General features: G+C 36.4%; 1 protein-coding gene across 8 annotated transcripts in view; it reads right to left on the bottom strand.

Moving 5' to 3' along the window:
- Positions 1–19062, bottom strand: part of LOC113239861 (nascent polypeptide-associated complex subunit alpha, muscle-specific form-like) — a 36107-nt gene extending 17045 nt beyond the window's left edge. Inside the window, exons 1-14 of one of the 8 annotated variants that reach the window (XM_026477018.1) lie at positions 18822–19056; positions 15124–15318; positions 13561–13674; positions 12054–12118; positions 11714–11740; positions 11575–11604; positions 10588–10785; positions 7729–7826; positions 6681–6828; positions 4598–4716; positions 3224–3440; positions 2467–2616; positions 884–1078; positions 105–330 (exon numbers count right to left, since the gene is read on the bottom strand). In XM_026477018.1, coding sequence (XP_026332803.1) covers positions 106–330; positions 884–1078; positions 2467–2616; positions 3224–3440; positions 4598–4716; positions 6681–6828; positions 7729–7826; positions 10588–10785; positions 11575–11604; positions 11714–11740; positions 12054–12118; positions 13561–13674; positions 15124–15318; positions 18822–18987 — 1947 coding nt within the window. In that variant the 5' untranslated portion in view covers positions 18988–19056 and the 3' untranslated portion in view covers position 105. Of the gene's footprint in view, positions 1–104; positions 331–883; positions 1079–2466; positions 2617–3223; positions 3441–4597; positions 4717–6680; positions 6829–7728; positions 7827–10587; positions 10786–11574; positions 11605–11713; positions 11741–12053; positions 12119–13560; positions 13675–15123; positions 15319–18821 lie in introns of all 8 variants that reach the window. The other 7 variants (XM_026477019.1, XM_026477016.1, XM_026477015.1 and 4 more) reach the window with 7 other exon arrangements.
- Positions 19063–19412: the final 350 nt, after the last annotated feature.

The raw sequence follows: 19412 nt of genomic DNA on the forward strand, positions 1-19412 counted from the left end.
AGAATCAAAATTATTTTTCGTTATTTTTATAACTAATGATCTCTATGAAAACCAGTCGACGTTATAGTCTGCATTTGTTTATGCAACCATATTGGATTACTTACCTCACGGATGCGGTGGTTGCACCATAGATCTCGGCACGATAATGAACCGTCTCCCATTGAGAATAGCCAAGCTCTGTGGCAGTGAGGCCCTTAATGCCAACGCACGTGGCGTCGCTTGTGGCCGTGGTACTATTAGTGGTTTGGGAGGTGGTGGCTGTGGTTTAGCTGTTGATTGTGGTTTGGCTACCGCCCAAACGCGTTCGCCATCGGGTCCGCCGCCTGCCACCTGTAAAAAAAACTCTTTGAACGACAATGATTTTTATTTGTTTATTTTTTATATACTTTACATTGTTTAAACTGACTACAAAAAAAGGAGGTTCTCAATACCGATTGTCTTTTCTTTTTGTAGCATGTTACGCGATAACCCATAACATTGCAAACCGATTTAGACTTTTTTTTTTGGAAAGAAGGTACCTCAGTATTCGTTCCGTTTAAGGTGTTAGCCCCGGATTGGCAAACAAACACTGGTTGGAATCCAGCCGGATCGAGGGAATTTTCCTTAGTGTTTGTTCTATCTTTGTATGTTATCAATAATAACAACTAGTGGAGCATTTTCACAAAAAAAAATTTATATTGTAATACTAATAACATCATGGTTTCGAAAAAAATAAAATATTGTAAATGTGTATGCTGTCAGGCGATTACAGTGATTCATACTGCTTTGTTTTTGCACTTTTAAATCGACATAAATAAAATAAAATTTAAGAAGACGTGATGTTGCTACTGTAAACAAATATAAGAAGTATGGCGGCGGCGTTTATCTCTCTGTATTTGGTTACCTTCATTCTAAGTAGCACTCGTTTATCAGGTCGCACTTTGGCAGGTACAGGTACGGGTACGGGCACTGGAACTGGCAGAGGTACCCTTCGTGGTACCGGCGTCGATATGGGTGGTGTACTAGCGTTTGACGCGACACCAGATTTGTGAATTAGAGGCGGCGGTTCGAGTGGCGGCGATGTTGACTTTCTGCAATTCTGTCGAATTAAATTGTACATATAAATATTAAAAAACATTTATGAACTCAAAAAGCACGTGCTTAATAGCCGGACTCCTTACAATTGTGTAAGTACCACAGCAACGAAATTAACAAGGGGGCATATAAATAAATATAATTTTTATAATTATGAATACAAAGATCGAACACTCAGAAAAAATTCCTTCGATCCCGCTGGATTCGAACCGACGACTTCTAGCATACCCTGTCAGACGTTATACCAACTAAGCCACGGAACGAACCAGCGGAACTGTCGAATTTTTCTATGTGTTTGCGTGCGGAACTGTCGAATTTTTCTATGTGTTTGCGTTGTATCTTTGTATTTGATTTTTCAACGACTTTCTAATCGTAGCGCCATCTATGAGAAATCTATGATATTTCGTTACCCAGTTAGATACCTTTACAGCTACCAGCCCCGACTAGAGATGATTATAACAAACTAGTGGATTAATTTCACATAAAAATATTGAATATCAATTCAATAAAAATTTTAATATAATTTTATTTAAAATTAACTTTCTTCATATACAATTCACTTGAAATAGTTAACGCTTAAACTAATATCCTATATCGTCGCTCAGCAGACAACAACCGCTCAAGTCGAAAATTGGCGATTTTTACTTTTGAACGTTACTCAAGCCCGAATAAAACGTGAATAGCAATAAAAAATTTACAACCAACTCATATACAATTATGTGTTATCCATAAATAGACCACTTATCACCAACAATAGGTTAGAAAATCTTGTATGCAATAATATTAGTGCATTTCATTCTCCTTTAAAATTACTCCAAATTACTTGAGCGGTGTTGTTTGCTAAGCTAAATAGTACATAAATAAATAGATTATTTAAGTAATAAATAATAACAATAATTTCGCACACACTCGTAGGGAAATAAAGAATCCTGCACTAGGGAAACCCTGTATCGCTGGTGCCATGGACACACACATAGATAACCACAAATGTAGGCCAATAAATGGAGGCAGTTCAAGTGAAGTAAATTGACCTAAAATATGTTCCGAAAGCCAACAAATTCGGTTCTGCTTTTTCATATACCCATAAACATCGTGTATATCCAGAAATAGAGACAAACAGTCATTTACTTTGTTTGAAAACTATTCTGCCAAATAATTACTGTGCAACTGCGCTCCGATTGGCCAATCCGAATTTGAAACAATTGACGTGTGTCGTAAATTGTTTTACTTCAAATCGACCGGTTTAACTTGAGCTTTGCTAAAATGGACGAAAATTGAAAAATTACATACTTAATTACCGATGAAATCCGTCTCTATTTCTAGTTATTAACTCGATGCCCATAAAGGCTACCCCTATACCTGCTAAAGGAGGTATCCATATCTTAACCTTACCTTGCAATAGAAAGAATCAGAAGGCGGTGGCGGGATAACGACGTAACCAGCGCAGGCTGGATGGTACATGCACAAACAGGCAGCACAAGATAGTGTCGGCACACCTCGACCACATGTCATTGAACATGGTTGCACCACTTGACGGGGAGACTGTATGAATAGACGAGTTCTATAATACGCTAGTCACACGTGATTGTGGATGGATAATATATTTATTGACCTACCACAAGCACACACAACAGTATAAAACAGTAAAGGAAGAAAAATTGATACCAAACAAAAATTAATACAAAACAGAAAAATCGACATAACCAATAAAGAAAACAATTTGTGTGTGTTAAAGCAAGCCAAATTGAGCACTAAATTATACATTATTACACAATATAAAAAAAAAAATTAATATTTTTCATTGGCGCTTCGAGAGGAAGCGAAACACGCTAAGTATTTTTCGCTCTTATTGCATGGACATAAACTTCATCCTAAGTGGCTCAAGCCGATTACGCGTTACTGTGATATCTCTCTTAATAGACTTGACTTGCTATTTTGTCAAAAGTTAAATTGTTAAATTCTTTACACCACAATATGGATTAAAAATCCCGAATATGTAAATATTTTTTCCTTGTAATACCGCAAGTCACGTTCATTCCTGCTAAGGGAACGATATTTGAACTAAAAAGTTTTACTTTCTTAGATAATCGCATAGATATTGCCTAAAAGACTACCAGCCCTTTCAAGTAAAAAATAATAAAACTAAAACCTTAATATCAGGTGAAGTCTGCTGCTGTGGCCTGGACTGCAATGGCGGCGGTGGCTGCGGTGGCGTCGCCGCTCGCGACGCCGACACTGTTGTAGGTGTCTCTGCCACTACTGGTGCCGTAGTTGTGGTTACCACAACTGGTACCAGAGTGGCCGTAGTGGCTGCCGGCGATTCAGGGCCGGCGAGGGCTGGAGGGGGCGCGGCGGGGGCCGGCTGCCTGGCCCCACACGACACTACACTCGCCGCACGCTCAGTACCCGCCAAGGGTCAATTGCCCACCCCATTGGGGTCTCAGTCAATTGACCCTTCTTTAACAGCTTTTTTTGGCAATATACATTTGCAATCCACTTTATAAGTATTGCTTTTTATGCATAAGTGTTACAAAAAAACAATTGAAAACCATTGTTGGAGCCTTTAATATCAGCAAATTTGAAGTCTTTCCCGTAACAGAATTGTTTGCAAGCGATGATTGTAGTGGCTGTGTCCCTTATAGTGTTGACCTTTTTTTATGAAAACCTTTACTTTGTAATAATAATATGATCTAACCGTTGAACACCATTGATTAATAAGTACAAGCAAGCTGCAGGAGGCTATTGACCAACGATACCTGTAGGCATACTGAATCCTTAAGACGGTGAGGCATCGACTTTGTTGAAAGTTCTACTACGTACTATTCGTGTTCTCTGTAAGTTTGTTAGACATGGGGCAACAAATTTGGAAAATTCTCTCACCAAGGTAGTGTATATATGTATAATACCTCGTGGTTCAACACCAAAGCCGGCTGGCTACATTTTGGGCCGCAATAATATAGTGTAAGTCGATGATACAATTATGAAACACATATGTGTGCTCTATGGAGCTGGTGTGTAAATATTATCTTTTTGTAACACTATTTTATAAAGCACATAACTAAACCAGTAGATAGCAAATCAATAACCAATAATACAAAGTAGGCAGGTAACATTGAGAACAACATTCAGTTACAACTAAATAACGTTCATAGCACAGGAAAATCAACCTAACCTAAGTTATACGTAATACTTGTATTTATAAATGAGCTTGTGGCATGTTGAATATATCGGGTATGGGTCAAAATAGACTGATTGTTTCAATATTTCAATGATCACCAGTTGAAGTTGATACGTGCTACGTCTGACACAAACTTTTGAAATATTCTGAGTATTGAATGTTATCATGTCAACTTATTTCTACTGGCAATACAAAGATGGACGTCAAAGGACTATAATGCCGTTTCAAAGCTCAATCGAAATTTGTCGGTTAACATTGATTTATTTTTAAAAAACAGTTTATAATGACCCACGTAGTCTGCTTTAAACAGTCAACGCTTAAGTTTAATAATATATTAATAAATACCTGGGCTTTTTCCACGCAGCAGAGTTATTATTGTCAGCTGGCGTTTTCTTCTGGTTTTTAGCAGATGCTGCGGGAGTGGTACTGCTGTTGCTTAAGCGGGATCCGACCGATTTTACCTGCTGACAAAACGTAAATGATAATTTATAACAAACTAGTGGGGTAATATCACAAAAATAAATTAACATCATAATATTCATAGGAAATGAAACTATTTTTTTCTACTCCTGTATAATTAAATAATTTCATAAACCTTATCACGAAGGCGCTCTTTATAGTTCCAAAATTTTTTATGAACCAAAATTTTATTAACTGTGGTACTCGACATGAACTGATAAATTTCATTACATCAGTTTTTTCTTTCTTTTTTTACTTTTCGCGGTTAGCGTCTTAGTCATTTACAAAGTGTTGATTTGTTGTTAAAACGGGGAAACTTATCATTATCACCGTAATGAAATTTGAAGACTGAATTAGGAAGGTGGAGAAAGAGTGAAAAGGGATCTGGCGTGGATGTAAATAAACATAGTCTTTTTTGAAACGGAGTAAAATGACATTTGAAGGGTTGCCAGCTTTCATAAAATATGAAATAGTTAGGAAATTAAACTATTTTTCCGGATTTAAATCGCGTATATCTGTTTTTTCAAACAAACCGACGTTTCGGGCCCTTTACAGGTCCCATGGCCACGGTTGAAAATAGTTTCATTTTCTATGTGTTACAATCGCGAAAACCTAAGAACTCGTAAATAGTTATGTAATTGTTGTCGATAGTTTTATATAGATTGTGAAAGAACATAAAATTTTGCCAAAAATGACTGAATTGTGAATATTGCGACGTTTTTAATGATTTCTAATTGCATTCACATTCATATTTAATTATAACCAGTTGAAGTTGACACGTGCTATATCAGACACAAACTTTTTGAATTATTGCCTTCTTTATTTTTATTTTGACAGTTGAACTACTACTTGTATCGAGATTAATTTAAATTCAGATATAGTATTTTAACAAGAATAGCCGAATTTGATTATCTATATTGAATTAAAATAAAAACTTCAACATATGTCTCCTCTTTGTATTTTTCATAAACATAGTTTCACAATGTATGTATGAACTTACAAAAATTGACAATTCAAATGAACTTGTGCTCAGTAATTGGATGAATAATGGGTCGAGTATAATTCAAGTGAAACAAGTTCGGCTGTTTATTCCATAAACGTGACCAATATTTACTCTATAGTCGATAGAATATCTATCGACTGCAATCACTAGCTGGCCTGCAAGTGGGCAACACTTTTGCGCAATGATCTGTCATTTTACTTCGTCATCAATAAAGACAGACTATAGTATAAATATAGAATAAATATTGTTATTACACCTTGGGGTTTTTCTTTGATAGTTGCGTTTGTCGCCGGTCTTTATGTGCCTGCCCAGGTATTAGGGGGTTGTCGCGCTGCCCACTCTCGTCTCTCACAGGGTAATGATACTAAGATGATTTTCCGTATTGCCGTTAGACAACTGTTACGATGATATCCCGTCAAAGCGACCGTTCGCTAGCGCGGCGTAGTTGCAACAGAACCCGTCAAAACGGGGAATGTCCTGCCCTCAAATCAGTGCATTTTTTTTAGAATAGGAACAGAGGGAATGTAGGTAGATCATTTGTGCATTTGCGAAAAGGCCTACTTTTTTTATAATATCAAATGACGGGACGAACAAATAGTGACCCTAATGGTAAGCTACACGCCTGTGTATAACAGTTGCAGTGCCACTTAGGAGCTTTAAATCGCAAAGATCTGAGAGGCACTGCCACTGCGCCCGACACCCTAAGTTGCACCAGCACCCTTACTTTTCAAAACCGGAACACAGTAATGCTGCTTGGCGGCAGAAATAGATAATAATAAGGTGGCAGTACTTCCCTGGACGAACTCTTTCACAAAGAGCTCTACTGCTACTATAGAAGTTGTGAGAAGCTTATGAAAATTTGTTTACTACTAGCATTTTACAAAAAAATATAATATGAATAGCGTGGTAGTAAAAACATTATGACATTTAATAAAATAAATATTAATATAATATTTTTATACTGACCCGAATTTTGGCCGGTGGGGATTTGGGGGTGTTGTGTTCGGGGCTGGCGCCTTTAGGTGGCTTGGGCTTGGGCGTCCGCTTGCCCTCTATGGCTACAGGCGCCGGCGACGACACCGGTGACTCCACGCGGCGCATCAGTTTCGCGTCTCTGTGGACAACAAAAGAAATATATATATAAAAAATATAATTATATTTAGCATTAAGTAGCAGTAAGTATTTTAGTTTTTTCAGTAAACACTTCTCTTACACATACTCCCAACACACTGTCAAATACAATATGTAGGCCAATAGCCTTTTTGATTGACGCCTTTGAAATGAAACTTCTAATCGGACTTCAGTTCTAAATAGAATATTTTTTCATTCAAACCAACGTTTCGGGCCTTTTACAGGTCCCATAGTCACGGCTGATTGAAATGGTAAAGTATCAACCAATTAATAACTGGCGCTATCAGCGCAAAAGCGGTGAACCTACATTTAATTTTGATTTCTACAATATTACTTTAAATGATCTAAATTAAAATTTAATGTAATTTTTTTATACGTGAAAATAGCATCCAAATATAACATAATTATGTACATACGTTGATAGCATTTTAAATTTTTTTTTATAAAACTCAGAGATGGGACGAGCAAGTCGTACGCGTGGTGGTAAGCGACACGCCTGTCCATAATGCCACCAACAATGCAATGCCACCCAGAACTTTAAATCACAAAGATCTAAGGGGCACTGTCACTGCGCCGGGCACTGTCACTGCGCCCGTCACTCTGAGATATAAGTTGACAAGTCTCATGTGCCCGGAATTTCGCCATCACCTCTTACCCTTCAAAACCGAAATGCAGTACTGCTTACATTACTGCTTGGCGGCAGAAATAAGTAAGGAGGCAGTACTTCTCTGGACAAAACTCTTTCGCAAGGAGCTCTACAGTTACTAACAGTAATGTTGTAGAAAAAAAAAAGTGGGTTACACCATTTTTGCGCCGATAGCCTCAATTTATATAAGACATAACTGGTAACCCTTGTAAGCTATTAAAGATAATATGAACTTACCGAATGATCTCTTTTTCGGGGTCGTCGATTCCAACAGACTCCTTAAAGAAGGAAAAGTTTTCCAATGTCAGCCCTGTGCCGGTTAGATGTTCGGCCACCTAATAAAAATAATTACATATTATGATCATTATCGCCCCACTTTAGAGTAGAACGTAATTATTGTCATGATATTGTAATTTCAAATAAGTTAAGGGATAACAAGGGTTAAGGGTGTTTTTTTATGATAACCACAAATTTGTAAAATAACATTGTAATATTAAAAATGATTGGGTTGATCAAAATGTATAATTAAGCGCTTGTTCGATTGTAATTTAAATTTTCGATTTACTAAACAATTACTAAAATTTTTAAATGAATGAACCGAATGTTTCTTTTTGTACAGCACTATCAGCGGCGAGGCGTCCATACAACTCGATTCTCACCGGCTTGCCTAAAATTTCTCGCATACCTATTACCAGTTGCACCGCGCATACCCCACCACTTAAAAAACGTTTATCCAAAATATTCACTATTAGACGCGTAATAATTTGTCCCGCATCTCAACCAATCAGTACGAGGTAAGCCGGCGGATCGGCGAGTTCTACTTCATTCATGAAATGTACGCGCTCCCATCAAAATATACACATAAAAAAAAATCCGCTTTTTATAAAGCGGATTTTTATAGCGGATACGTTATCGTATAAAGAAATAGCGGCCGAGAAGCCGCAATAATTCGAGTTATTGTCGAATAGCGTACACTTAAATTTAAACCTTATTGCAACACATTATAGTTTAATTGGCTTTAATGTCAGAATCGTTTCCAGATGTAAAACTTTCTTAAATAATGTAACCAAATTATAATAGCAAATTAATACACAATACAGTTAATTTCTATTTTGTAAATCTTAACGATAAATAATGTTACATATTATTATGTATCTATATTCACTGTTGGGCGTTAATCAATAAAATTTCAATCAGAAATGCAATTAAATTAATTGCAATTAATTTTTTTAGCTGTTCTAAGAAACAATTGAAACTAATAATTAAAACCGAAAGTACCGAATAAAAGTGTCATTACGAATATGGTGAGTTAGGGGGTCGGCTGTGGGGCCGTTTGGAGGGCCGGTTGGGGGGCCGGTCGGGGGGCCGGTCGGGAGGCCGGTTGGGTGGCCGATTGGGGGGCAGGTTGGGGGGCCGGTTGGGGGGCGGTCAGGGGTGTGTGACCCACCCCCTAACCCAACCCACCCCACACCCGCTCATCCACCCACTCAAACCCACGCACCCACCCGCTGACACACCCCTAACCCCCATAACCCACCCCCTAACACACCTCTTACCCACCCTCTAACCCACCTCCGGACCCACCCCTAACCCACCACCATTATGCCCTATAAATTTATCATAATTGTCAGTTTTAATTGTTAATCAAAACCATTGAAAAGATTGAAAGTTGATTCATTGTTAATTGTAGATATACGCGATTAACGATTGATAGTTCATTGCTGTTTCGCAATAGACAATTAATTAATTGTCAATCTTTAATTGCCTGAACAATTAAATTTTGCCCAACACTGTCTATATTTAACGGAGTATTTCTTTTTAATAGGACTCCGTAACGAATATATGTAGAAAGTCATGGTAATTCGTAGGTAGTTAAATTAGCAACACTTAGCATTCATGTGTTTGTTTGCATACTTTCGTATCGCGACAGGCGGCTTAAAATGTAAAATTATTTTAAATCTATGATTATTTTATGTGTAGAATAAGTTATCCTGTGAAATGAAGTGAACTAGAATCTTGTGTCCTAATATGTGTTGTTTAAATGTCGCCAAGCGCCTTTTAACGGGACAAGAAATTTTTGTAAAGTAAGTGTTTTTTGTTTTTTTCAACAAGTTAAAGCTTCGGCTTTACCAAGGAAAACTTTCACGCCTCGCCACTGAACACTATGCAACCATAGACTATTATTCTACATTTGAAAAATAACGTCACCTATGAATTAACATTTTCCAAATACAATATTATTCAAAGTCATTTTTTTTTATATCTTAGAAAAAGTGATGAGATATCAAGTCACAACCTTTAAAATATACGCGAGTGTCACATATTGAGTGATTGCTTAAGAATTTTAACTAAACTAGTTTGTTTACCTTTCATAAAGAGTGGATTGAAACTACTGTGGAACGAGATTCCACCTGCAATAACTGGAAGGATCAATTTGAGAAAAAAATCTAAATTGCTTCTGTTGGGCTACTAGCACGACATCGACTCGTATTAGAGATCTCGCGTTTTATGTTAATCTCATGCAAGTCGCATCCTGGCGTGCTAGCCTTACCGGTATGGGTGTTCTGGGTTGTACATATGTTGTGCACAAGAGTTAATTTTGTTTCTTTTGTACTCATAGGACGTACCCTAGTTTGATAGCAGGTAAGTCGTGTGGTTGTCAGGCACATTATTATTACTTGCCTTGTTGAAAGTGATTTCAAAATTGACACGCGTCTATGATACTGTAACGATGCTGACCTCCATAGTCATCCCACCTTTTTATCACTCTCTTTAATGGTTTCTGACCACTTAAAAATGCCTTCTCCTTCACTATTCTTACGTAGATTTGTTTTGACGTCACTCCAATCACAATTCTCAAAACGAGAGGAGGTGCTCATAAATCATGACCCTCATTTAATTCCAAACTTCACGTGATTTATTGTTAAATCATATCGATATTGAGGTGAGTGTTGTGTTCAGGAGGGAGTGTTTTATACCAATTATACTTTTTTATATCATTTTATTTGTTAAAGCCTTTTTATTTCTTCTTTTAAATAAATTATGTGGATCGAGTTTTTCTTTAACTCTCGCTAAGGCTATACTACAACCACGAACCTCTCTAGTGGAGCGTAGTTTCTTTCCCTGAGGAGTGTAGTAATAGATGTCGGCGTTGCGGCGCGAGTGCGCGTCGAGCGCGGCCCGGTATACCAGCTCGCGCTTCCAGCCCCTCTCCAGGGGCACTCGTAGAAGTGGTGAGCTCATCTCCGTCGTCGCACGCCGACGTGCAGCAGGAGATGACGCTGCGCTGGCGCCCTGAACAAGTAAACAGGAATTTTACAAAAGGTAACATAGGAAGCACCTTACAGCTGGAAATTCGATCCAAACTAATAAATGCGAAAGTAACTTGGTCTGCTACGCTTTCATGCCTAAACCGCTGAATAAATTTCGATGAATTTCAATACAGAGACGATGGGACTTAGGAGAAGGACATAGGCTACCTTTTGTCACAAAAATAAATCTTAAAGGGGATGAAAGTTTGTATGGAGAACTGCCTCCGTGGCCGAACGGTTACCATACCGGACTGCCACGCAGAGGTCCCAGGTTCGATTCCCGGGCCGGGAGAAATATTTGTATGGCCTACAATTATTTCTCTCGTGAGTTTGGGTGTAATTTGTGGTTGTCTATGTGTGTGTCCATGGCACCCGCGACACAGGGTTTCCCTAGTGCGGGGCTATGTTGAGTGTGTGCGTTATTTTTTTTATTACAAGGAGCAATTATTTTAATGGTTGATTTTGCTAGTCTCCAATTCAAGGCGTTTTTCTCTCAATATGCTTTGAGTAGTGAGAACTGGTTTTTATTATCTCCGGTGTCAAGTCCCGTGTAGTGCCGAACTAGGGGATGAATCAGGGTTTGCGCACTTTCCGGTAACCGATTTCAATAAAACTTGGTAATTATATGTGATTCCACGTACTGTTGAGGTCGGGTTTTATTATGTGTACGTACGGCCATACATACAGATTATGGCCGCACCGTTTGGTTCGTATGTACCATGACGTATTGCATAATAAAAACTCGTAAAAATTACTCAAGTAAATAACCTACCGTACGAACCTGAGCTCCAACAGGTGGCTGCTTTAGGAACAAAAAACTGTATCAAATTTACTACCAAATCCCTTTCGGAGTATAAAAATAACTATTTTTTATTTGATTATTTTCAATGTCAAAAATAATAATAACCTACCGTACGAGTTTGAGGTCCAACAGGTTGCTTTAGGAATATAAAATGTACAATTTAGAATTTTCGGACGTTACAATAAGATGTTGTACAGTTAAAAGCACACCAGACATGACACTTTCAGTAGTAACAGAGCTCATTGTAAAAAAGTTCGTGTGAGGAAGTACTACATATTTCTGCCGCCAAGCGGTAATATGAGCATTACTGTGTTCCGGTTTTGAAGGGTAGTGCCCTTCAAACCTTTGCGATTTAAAATATAAACTTTGGATCGTTTTTATTCATTAATTTAAATTTTAATTGTCAAACCTGATGTGTTCATGACCCTGCATAATTTATAAAGGCTTACCTCATTTGTCAGAGCAGCCTCACCATCAGATCTTGAAGAGAGAGCTGATGAAGGTCTGGATCCATCTGTAAATATACATTCGTTATACAATAAGTAATGATAAATTTTACCCATACTAATATTATAAATGCGAAAGTAACTTTGTAACGTCGTCACGATTAAACTGCTTTTGGTATAGAGACAGATGGGACCTAGGAGGACATAGGCAACTTATTGTCACAAAAATAAATTTTAAAGGTGGTGAAATAGGGGATTGAAAGTTAAAGAACCAATAAAACTATGAAAATTGGATAGATAGATAGATCGATACCTGCAATGACGCTAACTTAATTTTTGTCTGTTTTTATTTTGTTTTTTTGTGTCTTTACTTTTTTTCACAAAATTCGTATTTTCTTTTTGTATTTTTTTTTTCGAATTTTGTTTTTGGATTTTTTTTTTTCACAAAACTCGGAGAGCATAATATCAATAAATAAATGAAAAAAATGGCCAAAAATAAAGTTGGCGTAGTGTCCATTGCAGGTATCGAGATAAACACTTTATTCACTAATATAACAAAAATACTGTATTGTGTTATATTATTTGGTAACACCCTCTGATAACAAAAAATGTATGGAAAGCACTCTAAATATGGAAACAGTAAATTGCACACAATTATACATTTTTTTATTTAAAAAAACTGGAAAACATTCCTAATTAAAAATATGATAAACATTGGTTAATAAACATCAAATGGGCAGTCATCAGTCAGTTATAAAAGAATAAATATCCTACAGTTTCAAAATACCAGTCAATGCTAGGCCTATAATACCGTTACGACCTTGGTGGAACATCTTGGTCCTGGGTTCGATCCAAGGTGTAACTAATTTTGAAATAGTTCTCTAGTTCTGATATTTTAGTAGTACAGTGAATTCTGTACTTTTGAGCCAGGTAATTGGTGTGATTATTTGGCACAACAAAAAAATACATATATCTTACAATTCCATCATTTATATCAACAAACTTGAAGTGTGGTGCACAAAAAGATTTCCTTTTAACCTGAATGGATTAACATACAATTCTGACAAGAAAGTTATTAGTTTACTAATTTGAAAACTTTTGTGGTTATTAGCTAACCTGCTTTATAGGTTTGTCACCATGGAACTTTTTTAACCTTTAACAAACGCGAGACAATATTGCAGTGGTTTCCAGGTAAATAAAGGTCATAGATGCCTTTCTCGTTGCAACTTTTTTGAAGGTGATTTCGTTTTCATTTGCTGTTGCCACCGTAGTATGTAATCATTATCCAATTAGAAAATGAAAATGTGGTAACATGATTAACCCATTTCCTAAAAAAATAAGGTGGCAAATAATTTACCATTAGGTTATAAAGGATTGAGAGAGAAGGGAGAATAAAAAGTCATATTGTGATACCAAACCTCTAAGTTGTGTTAATCGTTATTTACTCCGACTCAAAGTAATTTTCATTAATTATAATTGAAAGTTTAGTAATGTCAGTTTATGCACTTACCAGTGTCCTGACGAGCTCGTTTGCTGGCGCGGAGAAGCATTGCAGGCGAAGCCATGACAGTCTTCACTGGGGTAAAACTCTTTCGTGCGGCCGTCACTTCAGCCTCAAGACGCTCTGTTTAGTAAAAATATTTCTTTACCTACATAATTTCTCAATAGTTTTCAGTAAGTAACAAATGAAGTATAACGACTTGTATACGTAATCGCATCCTTTACAATCAAAGAACAAGTGAAATATTTAAACTATAATTTTTAATACAAAGATTGAACACTGAGAAAATATCCTCGAAACCGCGTCTAAGAGTCGTATTCTAGAACTGTACTCAATGCTCAAGTCAGGATTTGAGCAGACTTGAGTATGATTTCAAGCACTGGAAATACGACCCTAATGGCAAGGACTTGAGTATGATTTTCAGTGCTCACTGCAATACTCAAGTCCTGACTTGAGTATTGAGTAGAGTTCTGGAATACGACTCTTAGGGTCATATTCTAGAACTATACTTAATGCTCAAGTCAGGATTTAAGTATGGTTTAAAGCACTCGAAATCGTACTCAAGTCCCTGCCATTAGGGTCGTATGTCCAGTGCTTGAAATCATACTCTGATCCTGACTTGAGCATTGAGTAGAGTTCTGGAATATGACCCTAAGAGTCGTCTACTCTCGTTCTCAGTCCGACATCTGTCACACAGGTTATACCTAGCTCAGGAGTCAGGGACTTCAGTATTATGTTGTAGACTATTTTGTGAAATAAATATTATTATTATTATTATCTGTCCAAAACAATTCCTGTCAAATAAGTAATACTCGACAAACTTAATAGTCAATGTGAATTATGCAACTTCATTCGCATCACGCGGCTTTTAACTTGGTCGTGTATTGCAGTAATTGCTTCGGACTGATGTCGGATGGAGAATGAGAGTTCAGGGCCTGTACCAAACCAGAGCTACAGATGCAGGTTCAGGTCCAGTAAGGTTGAAGGACTTTTCTATTGTGTTCGATCTTTGTATTAATAATTATAACAAACACTTGGAGTACTTTCACAAAAAATAAAATTAATATCAACATTGAAAAATCAATAAAATAATCTAAACTATGCCAAATTTTAGAGACCCAAGTTTTCTTTGTATCCATCTGCGATCAGTTCTTGAAATATACAAATTTTTGGTGAAATTACAGGCACATGGGACTTGTCAATTTATGACTCAGGGTGACGGGCGCAGTGGCAGTGTCCCTCAGACCTTAGAGATTTAAAGCTCTGAGTGGCATTGGTGGTTATGGACAGGCGTGTAGCTTACAATCAGGCCGCACGACTTATTCGTTCCGTCACTTGATATTATAAAAAAAACATGTCCATGCTATATTTTTAAATTAGTTTGGAATAAACAGTTCTGTGACGCTTTTCTTCCTTAGTTTGACTTTTTCAAACAATCATTGTCAATCAAAGATCATGGTAATATTTCATGACAAAACAAATTAATTTTGCCAATCTGTCAAATTACATCACAAAGTGCTAAATGTAAACATCTATTGTGCTTGATAAAAAAAGCAAAAAGAAAAAACATACCCAAAACCTTCCCGTAATCCCTAGATACATCTTTGTCCTCTGGCTTTTCGAATCCCTTGAACTGATCCACGGATGGCACTTCATTAAACCCTCTGAACTCTCCATCATCACTGAAAGCTGCAGAAGCTCTTCTCTTGGTGCCACGATGAGACTCTTCAGGCTTATCTTGTTGTGATGGTTCATCTGGAGTTACTGCTGGCAAAAACACATAATATAATTTACAATGTACTTCTTAATAGTTTTAGTAGAAGACAAACGCGTTAAATTAGCATTATGCCAAAATTTATATAAGTTTTTCTGTAGTTTCTGTGTTTGGAGGAATTAAGAAAAAAAACATATTACAATTCCCCTGATTCACGCAATGAGCAGGGCTTGGAAGTCACCTTAGGCCTAATATTGGGTATAATTAAATTGTTAATGTGAGCTGTGCCTTAAATATGGCATATGCAAATTTAAGCCTATAAACAGTGGGACTGACGCCAAAACACCCACAAAAAAAGCGTTTAAAAAATTTGGAGATGACGTTCCCATTGTTTTATAAATAATAACAATTCATAACACAAGTAAAGAAACATACATAATATACACATTATTTTTAAAGGGGTGGCTTCGACTGCGACCATTACCTGATCTATTGATAATATATACAAAGGTAAAGGTATCTTATGTTGAAATTTTAAAGGGGTAAATAATAACTATATTTTTAAAAGTGCCAAAAAATTTACATTTTACAAATTTTTATTTGCAAATAAATGAATTAAATATATATGCAAATATATATATACATATATGTATAACTTTAAAACTGCTACAAAATACTATACTTATACAAGGAAATGTATAGTAGCTTTATTTACAGGAATATTATGAAATGGATCATTAAATATTGTTTGTTTAATCACAGTCTGACCATGACATGCTTTAGTGATAAGAAACGGCATTGAAATATAGCTGTGCAAAATGGAGAATGTATACTGTAATGACTAAAGCTTCAAATCTCAAAAAGTGAGTGCAGTGTAGTAAGAATGGGGATGGTACTTCCAGCAAAATGCCCACTGCACTCGGGCATTGGGAGACTCCAACCCGTTATAGGTAACTGGAGTGTTTAAATGTGTGTTTTGAATAAACATTATGACAATTTTAATTTTGAAGGTACCACATACTAACATTTTGTATACGGATAGGGCCATATAGACTGATTGTCACACTAATTATGTGTTTTATCAAGTGCAAATTTCTTGAAATACATTGAAAAAGTTTATCACAGAAGATTATCAGAATATTATAAGACAGATACCACTGCAGAATGTGCCTTTGCCCTTAATTTAAAGCTAATATTGTAGTAATGAGTACTCCGTGTATGTTAGGTTCTTCCATAAAGTAGAATCGTGACACTTCTCTCAATGAGGTGGTTCTCACAAAGTGACAGCTGTCTTACTAGGACACAATACTGAAGTTTTATTATAAGATTGGTTAGCTCCACTATATAACGTTTTCATTTAGAATGGACATGGTTCATTGCCTTGCATTGCCCAGGGCAGCAGAAATGAAATAAATATTGATAGACTTCTCCAAATCATTGTCTAGGTAAGTCAACAGTTTCGCAACATCAAAATTTAATACATAAGGCTGTACTCTCTCATATAGCGCTCCCACAATACTTGTGGAATAGGAAAACCCAGAAAAACTCATAAAATTACTAAGCGGAAAACACGATACAAAACAGCACCGTTAAGTAAAGAAGACAAAAATTTGTCACAAATGTTGTATAAAGAGTTATTAATCAACTGGTGATACATTCTCTATTTTAAAGGCAATTCAGTCAAAGTAGTGCATTGTGTTAGGGTAGGCCTAAAGTTACTTATACTTCGTTTCAATCCATTTTGAACATAAAGGAAACAATCAAGTCACTGCCCCAACCATAGACGGTTTAGTGATGGCCAATTGTAACACCAACTACATATCTTGAATGAAACGAATTTATTGAATGAAACGATTTATTGTCATACTAGCAGTTTTCCTTACATAACCTATATAAGCATATTTAAAATTTCAAGTTAAATCCTCCTTCAAACCCGTACACTTAGATACACGTTTGATTGCAATTGAAATGTTCGATTTAATAATCAATTACTAAACTTCAATTGTTTGAACCGAATGTTTTTTTTCGAACAGCACTATGCAACCATAGGCAAGTCATAGAAGTATAGATGAATAATAACCTCACTTTTGGACTACCATTTATCAAATACTATTTAACAATGCTATTCAAATGAATATTGTCAGAAAAAGTGATGATATATCAAGTCGAAATATTCAAAATATATGTGAAAGTGTTACTTATTCAATTTATTGAGTGATTGCTTTAGAATTTTAACCAAACCGGTCTGTTTACTTTTTGTTCAAAATGGATTGGAACAGACTATAGAACACCCAGCATGAATGAGCATGTATGTATACTGCAGATCATATTCCACTTATTTTGGATGGAGATTTTTTTTGTAATTTCAACCTTGCAGTCACCACCAGTAGCCCCATAGTGTGGAGATAAATTATTTAATAAGTGGAGGGCGTGCGGGCGGCCTAGAATTTTCTTGTAACTTAAGTTCTTATTTTACAGCAGAAGATTTACAACTTTAAAATTTTTTTTTTTACGCACATACTCAACATAGCCCCGCACCAGGGAACCCTGTGTCGCTGGTGCCATGGACACACACATAGACAACCATAAATTACACCCAAACTCACGAGAGAAATAAATGTACGCCATACAAATATTTCTCCCAGCCCGGGAATCGAACCAGGGGGCCTCTGCGTGGCAGTCCGGCAATAGATTTGCTTTGTTTATTTTCATTTGTAAAATAGACAAATGCTTGGCTAGAATCTCTAATAGACAATGGTTACCCAATACTGTATTTATATTTCTACTTGTACAGTTTCCTTCCTCAATGAAGATATATCCTTGTTGCTTCATAATGAGAACACATAACAAAAAGTATGTAACGCATTCTGAGTGAAAGTAACACAGATTAGTAAGATTTTAGTGAAATATATATAATATTGAAATCATATTTGATAATAGATAGATAATAGTGAAATCATATTTTAAAAACAATACAAAATATTAATAACATCAGGATTCTCTCTCACTAAATACTTACATGTCTAATTAAATTGCAAGCAAAACTGCTTGATTTAAGTGTAAGCAGACTTATTAAAAAAGCATTCAACTTAATTAACACTCAAATGTTAGCATAAAATCACATTAATTAAGTAGAACCATTTACAATAACACCAAAAGCAAATAAGTGAATTTACAAGGAATTAAAAATAATACTGCGATGAAATTTTTTTTGGGAAGACGGCCAAAATACAAATTGAAAAACTTATAATATTAAAAGTAACTAATAATACTAGCTCAAAGCATTTAATATGTGTAGAAGATATATGTCGAATGAGCAACCATCTTGATTTGATGCAAATAAGTTAAACTGCACTATGCAATTTTAGTTGCATCACACGGTGCAGAATTATGATAAAAACATGGAAATTTATCTCCGAGGTTCAGTGACATACAATAAAACTGCTGTTTAGCGTCTAGTTGAAGCTTTTTGATGCAAAATAAGAGTGGGGAAAAAAGGGAAATCTAGGCAATGTAATTGGATATTAGGTTATGCTACTGGTATTTGTCATGGTACCTTCCGTTGAAGTGGACGTTTCTCCAGGCTCAGCAGTAACTGGGTCGCTAGTTTGCTCCGAGTTGGAACCCTCCACGTTCACGGCGCTCGCTACCACCGCCTCTTCTCCGTTTACTTTAGGCTCTTCTCCCGTTGCCTTATCACCCACCGCCATTTCCTCCGACATTGTCAATTACTTCAATATCTGACACAAAATCACTGTCAAAGCCGAAATGGCCACATAACAAGACGGTTACGACACTTTTGCAGTCCCCACAGCGAATTATCACCGATTGTGCGCGTCACACGGTAGATTTCCCGCTATATTTGTCTAGAAAAAAACTTTGGTCCTTGTGTTTGAGAACATTTGTTACACACTTCTCAAGTGTTCGTAACGACAAAAGTCGTAATTACGAATAGTTAACCACGTAACTAAATTAAAAATACGTTGAAAACAGTGGAAAATTAGTGTAATTTACGTCCACATATTCCCAAAAGAAAATGTCGATCATAAACAACGTCCGCTAGTACGACGCCACAATACTTGTCTTTGATTGCAAGTGCTCATTCTGCTCATTCATTCAGTCCGTAGTCTATGATATGATAAGGACG

This window comes from Hyposmocoma kahamanoa, unplaced genomic scaffold (assembly GCF_003589595.1).
Source record: "Hyposmocoma kahamanoa isolate Upper Pololo Valley unplaced genomic scaffold, ASM358959v1 116, whole genome shotgun sequence".
NCBI lineage: Eukaryota > Metazoa > Arthropoda > Insecta > Lepidoptera > Cosmopterigidae > Hyposmocoma > Hyposmocoma kahamanoa.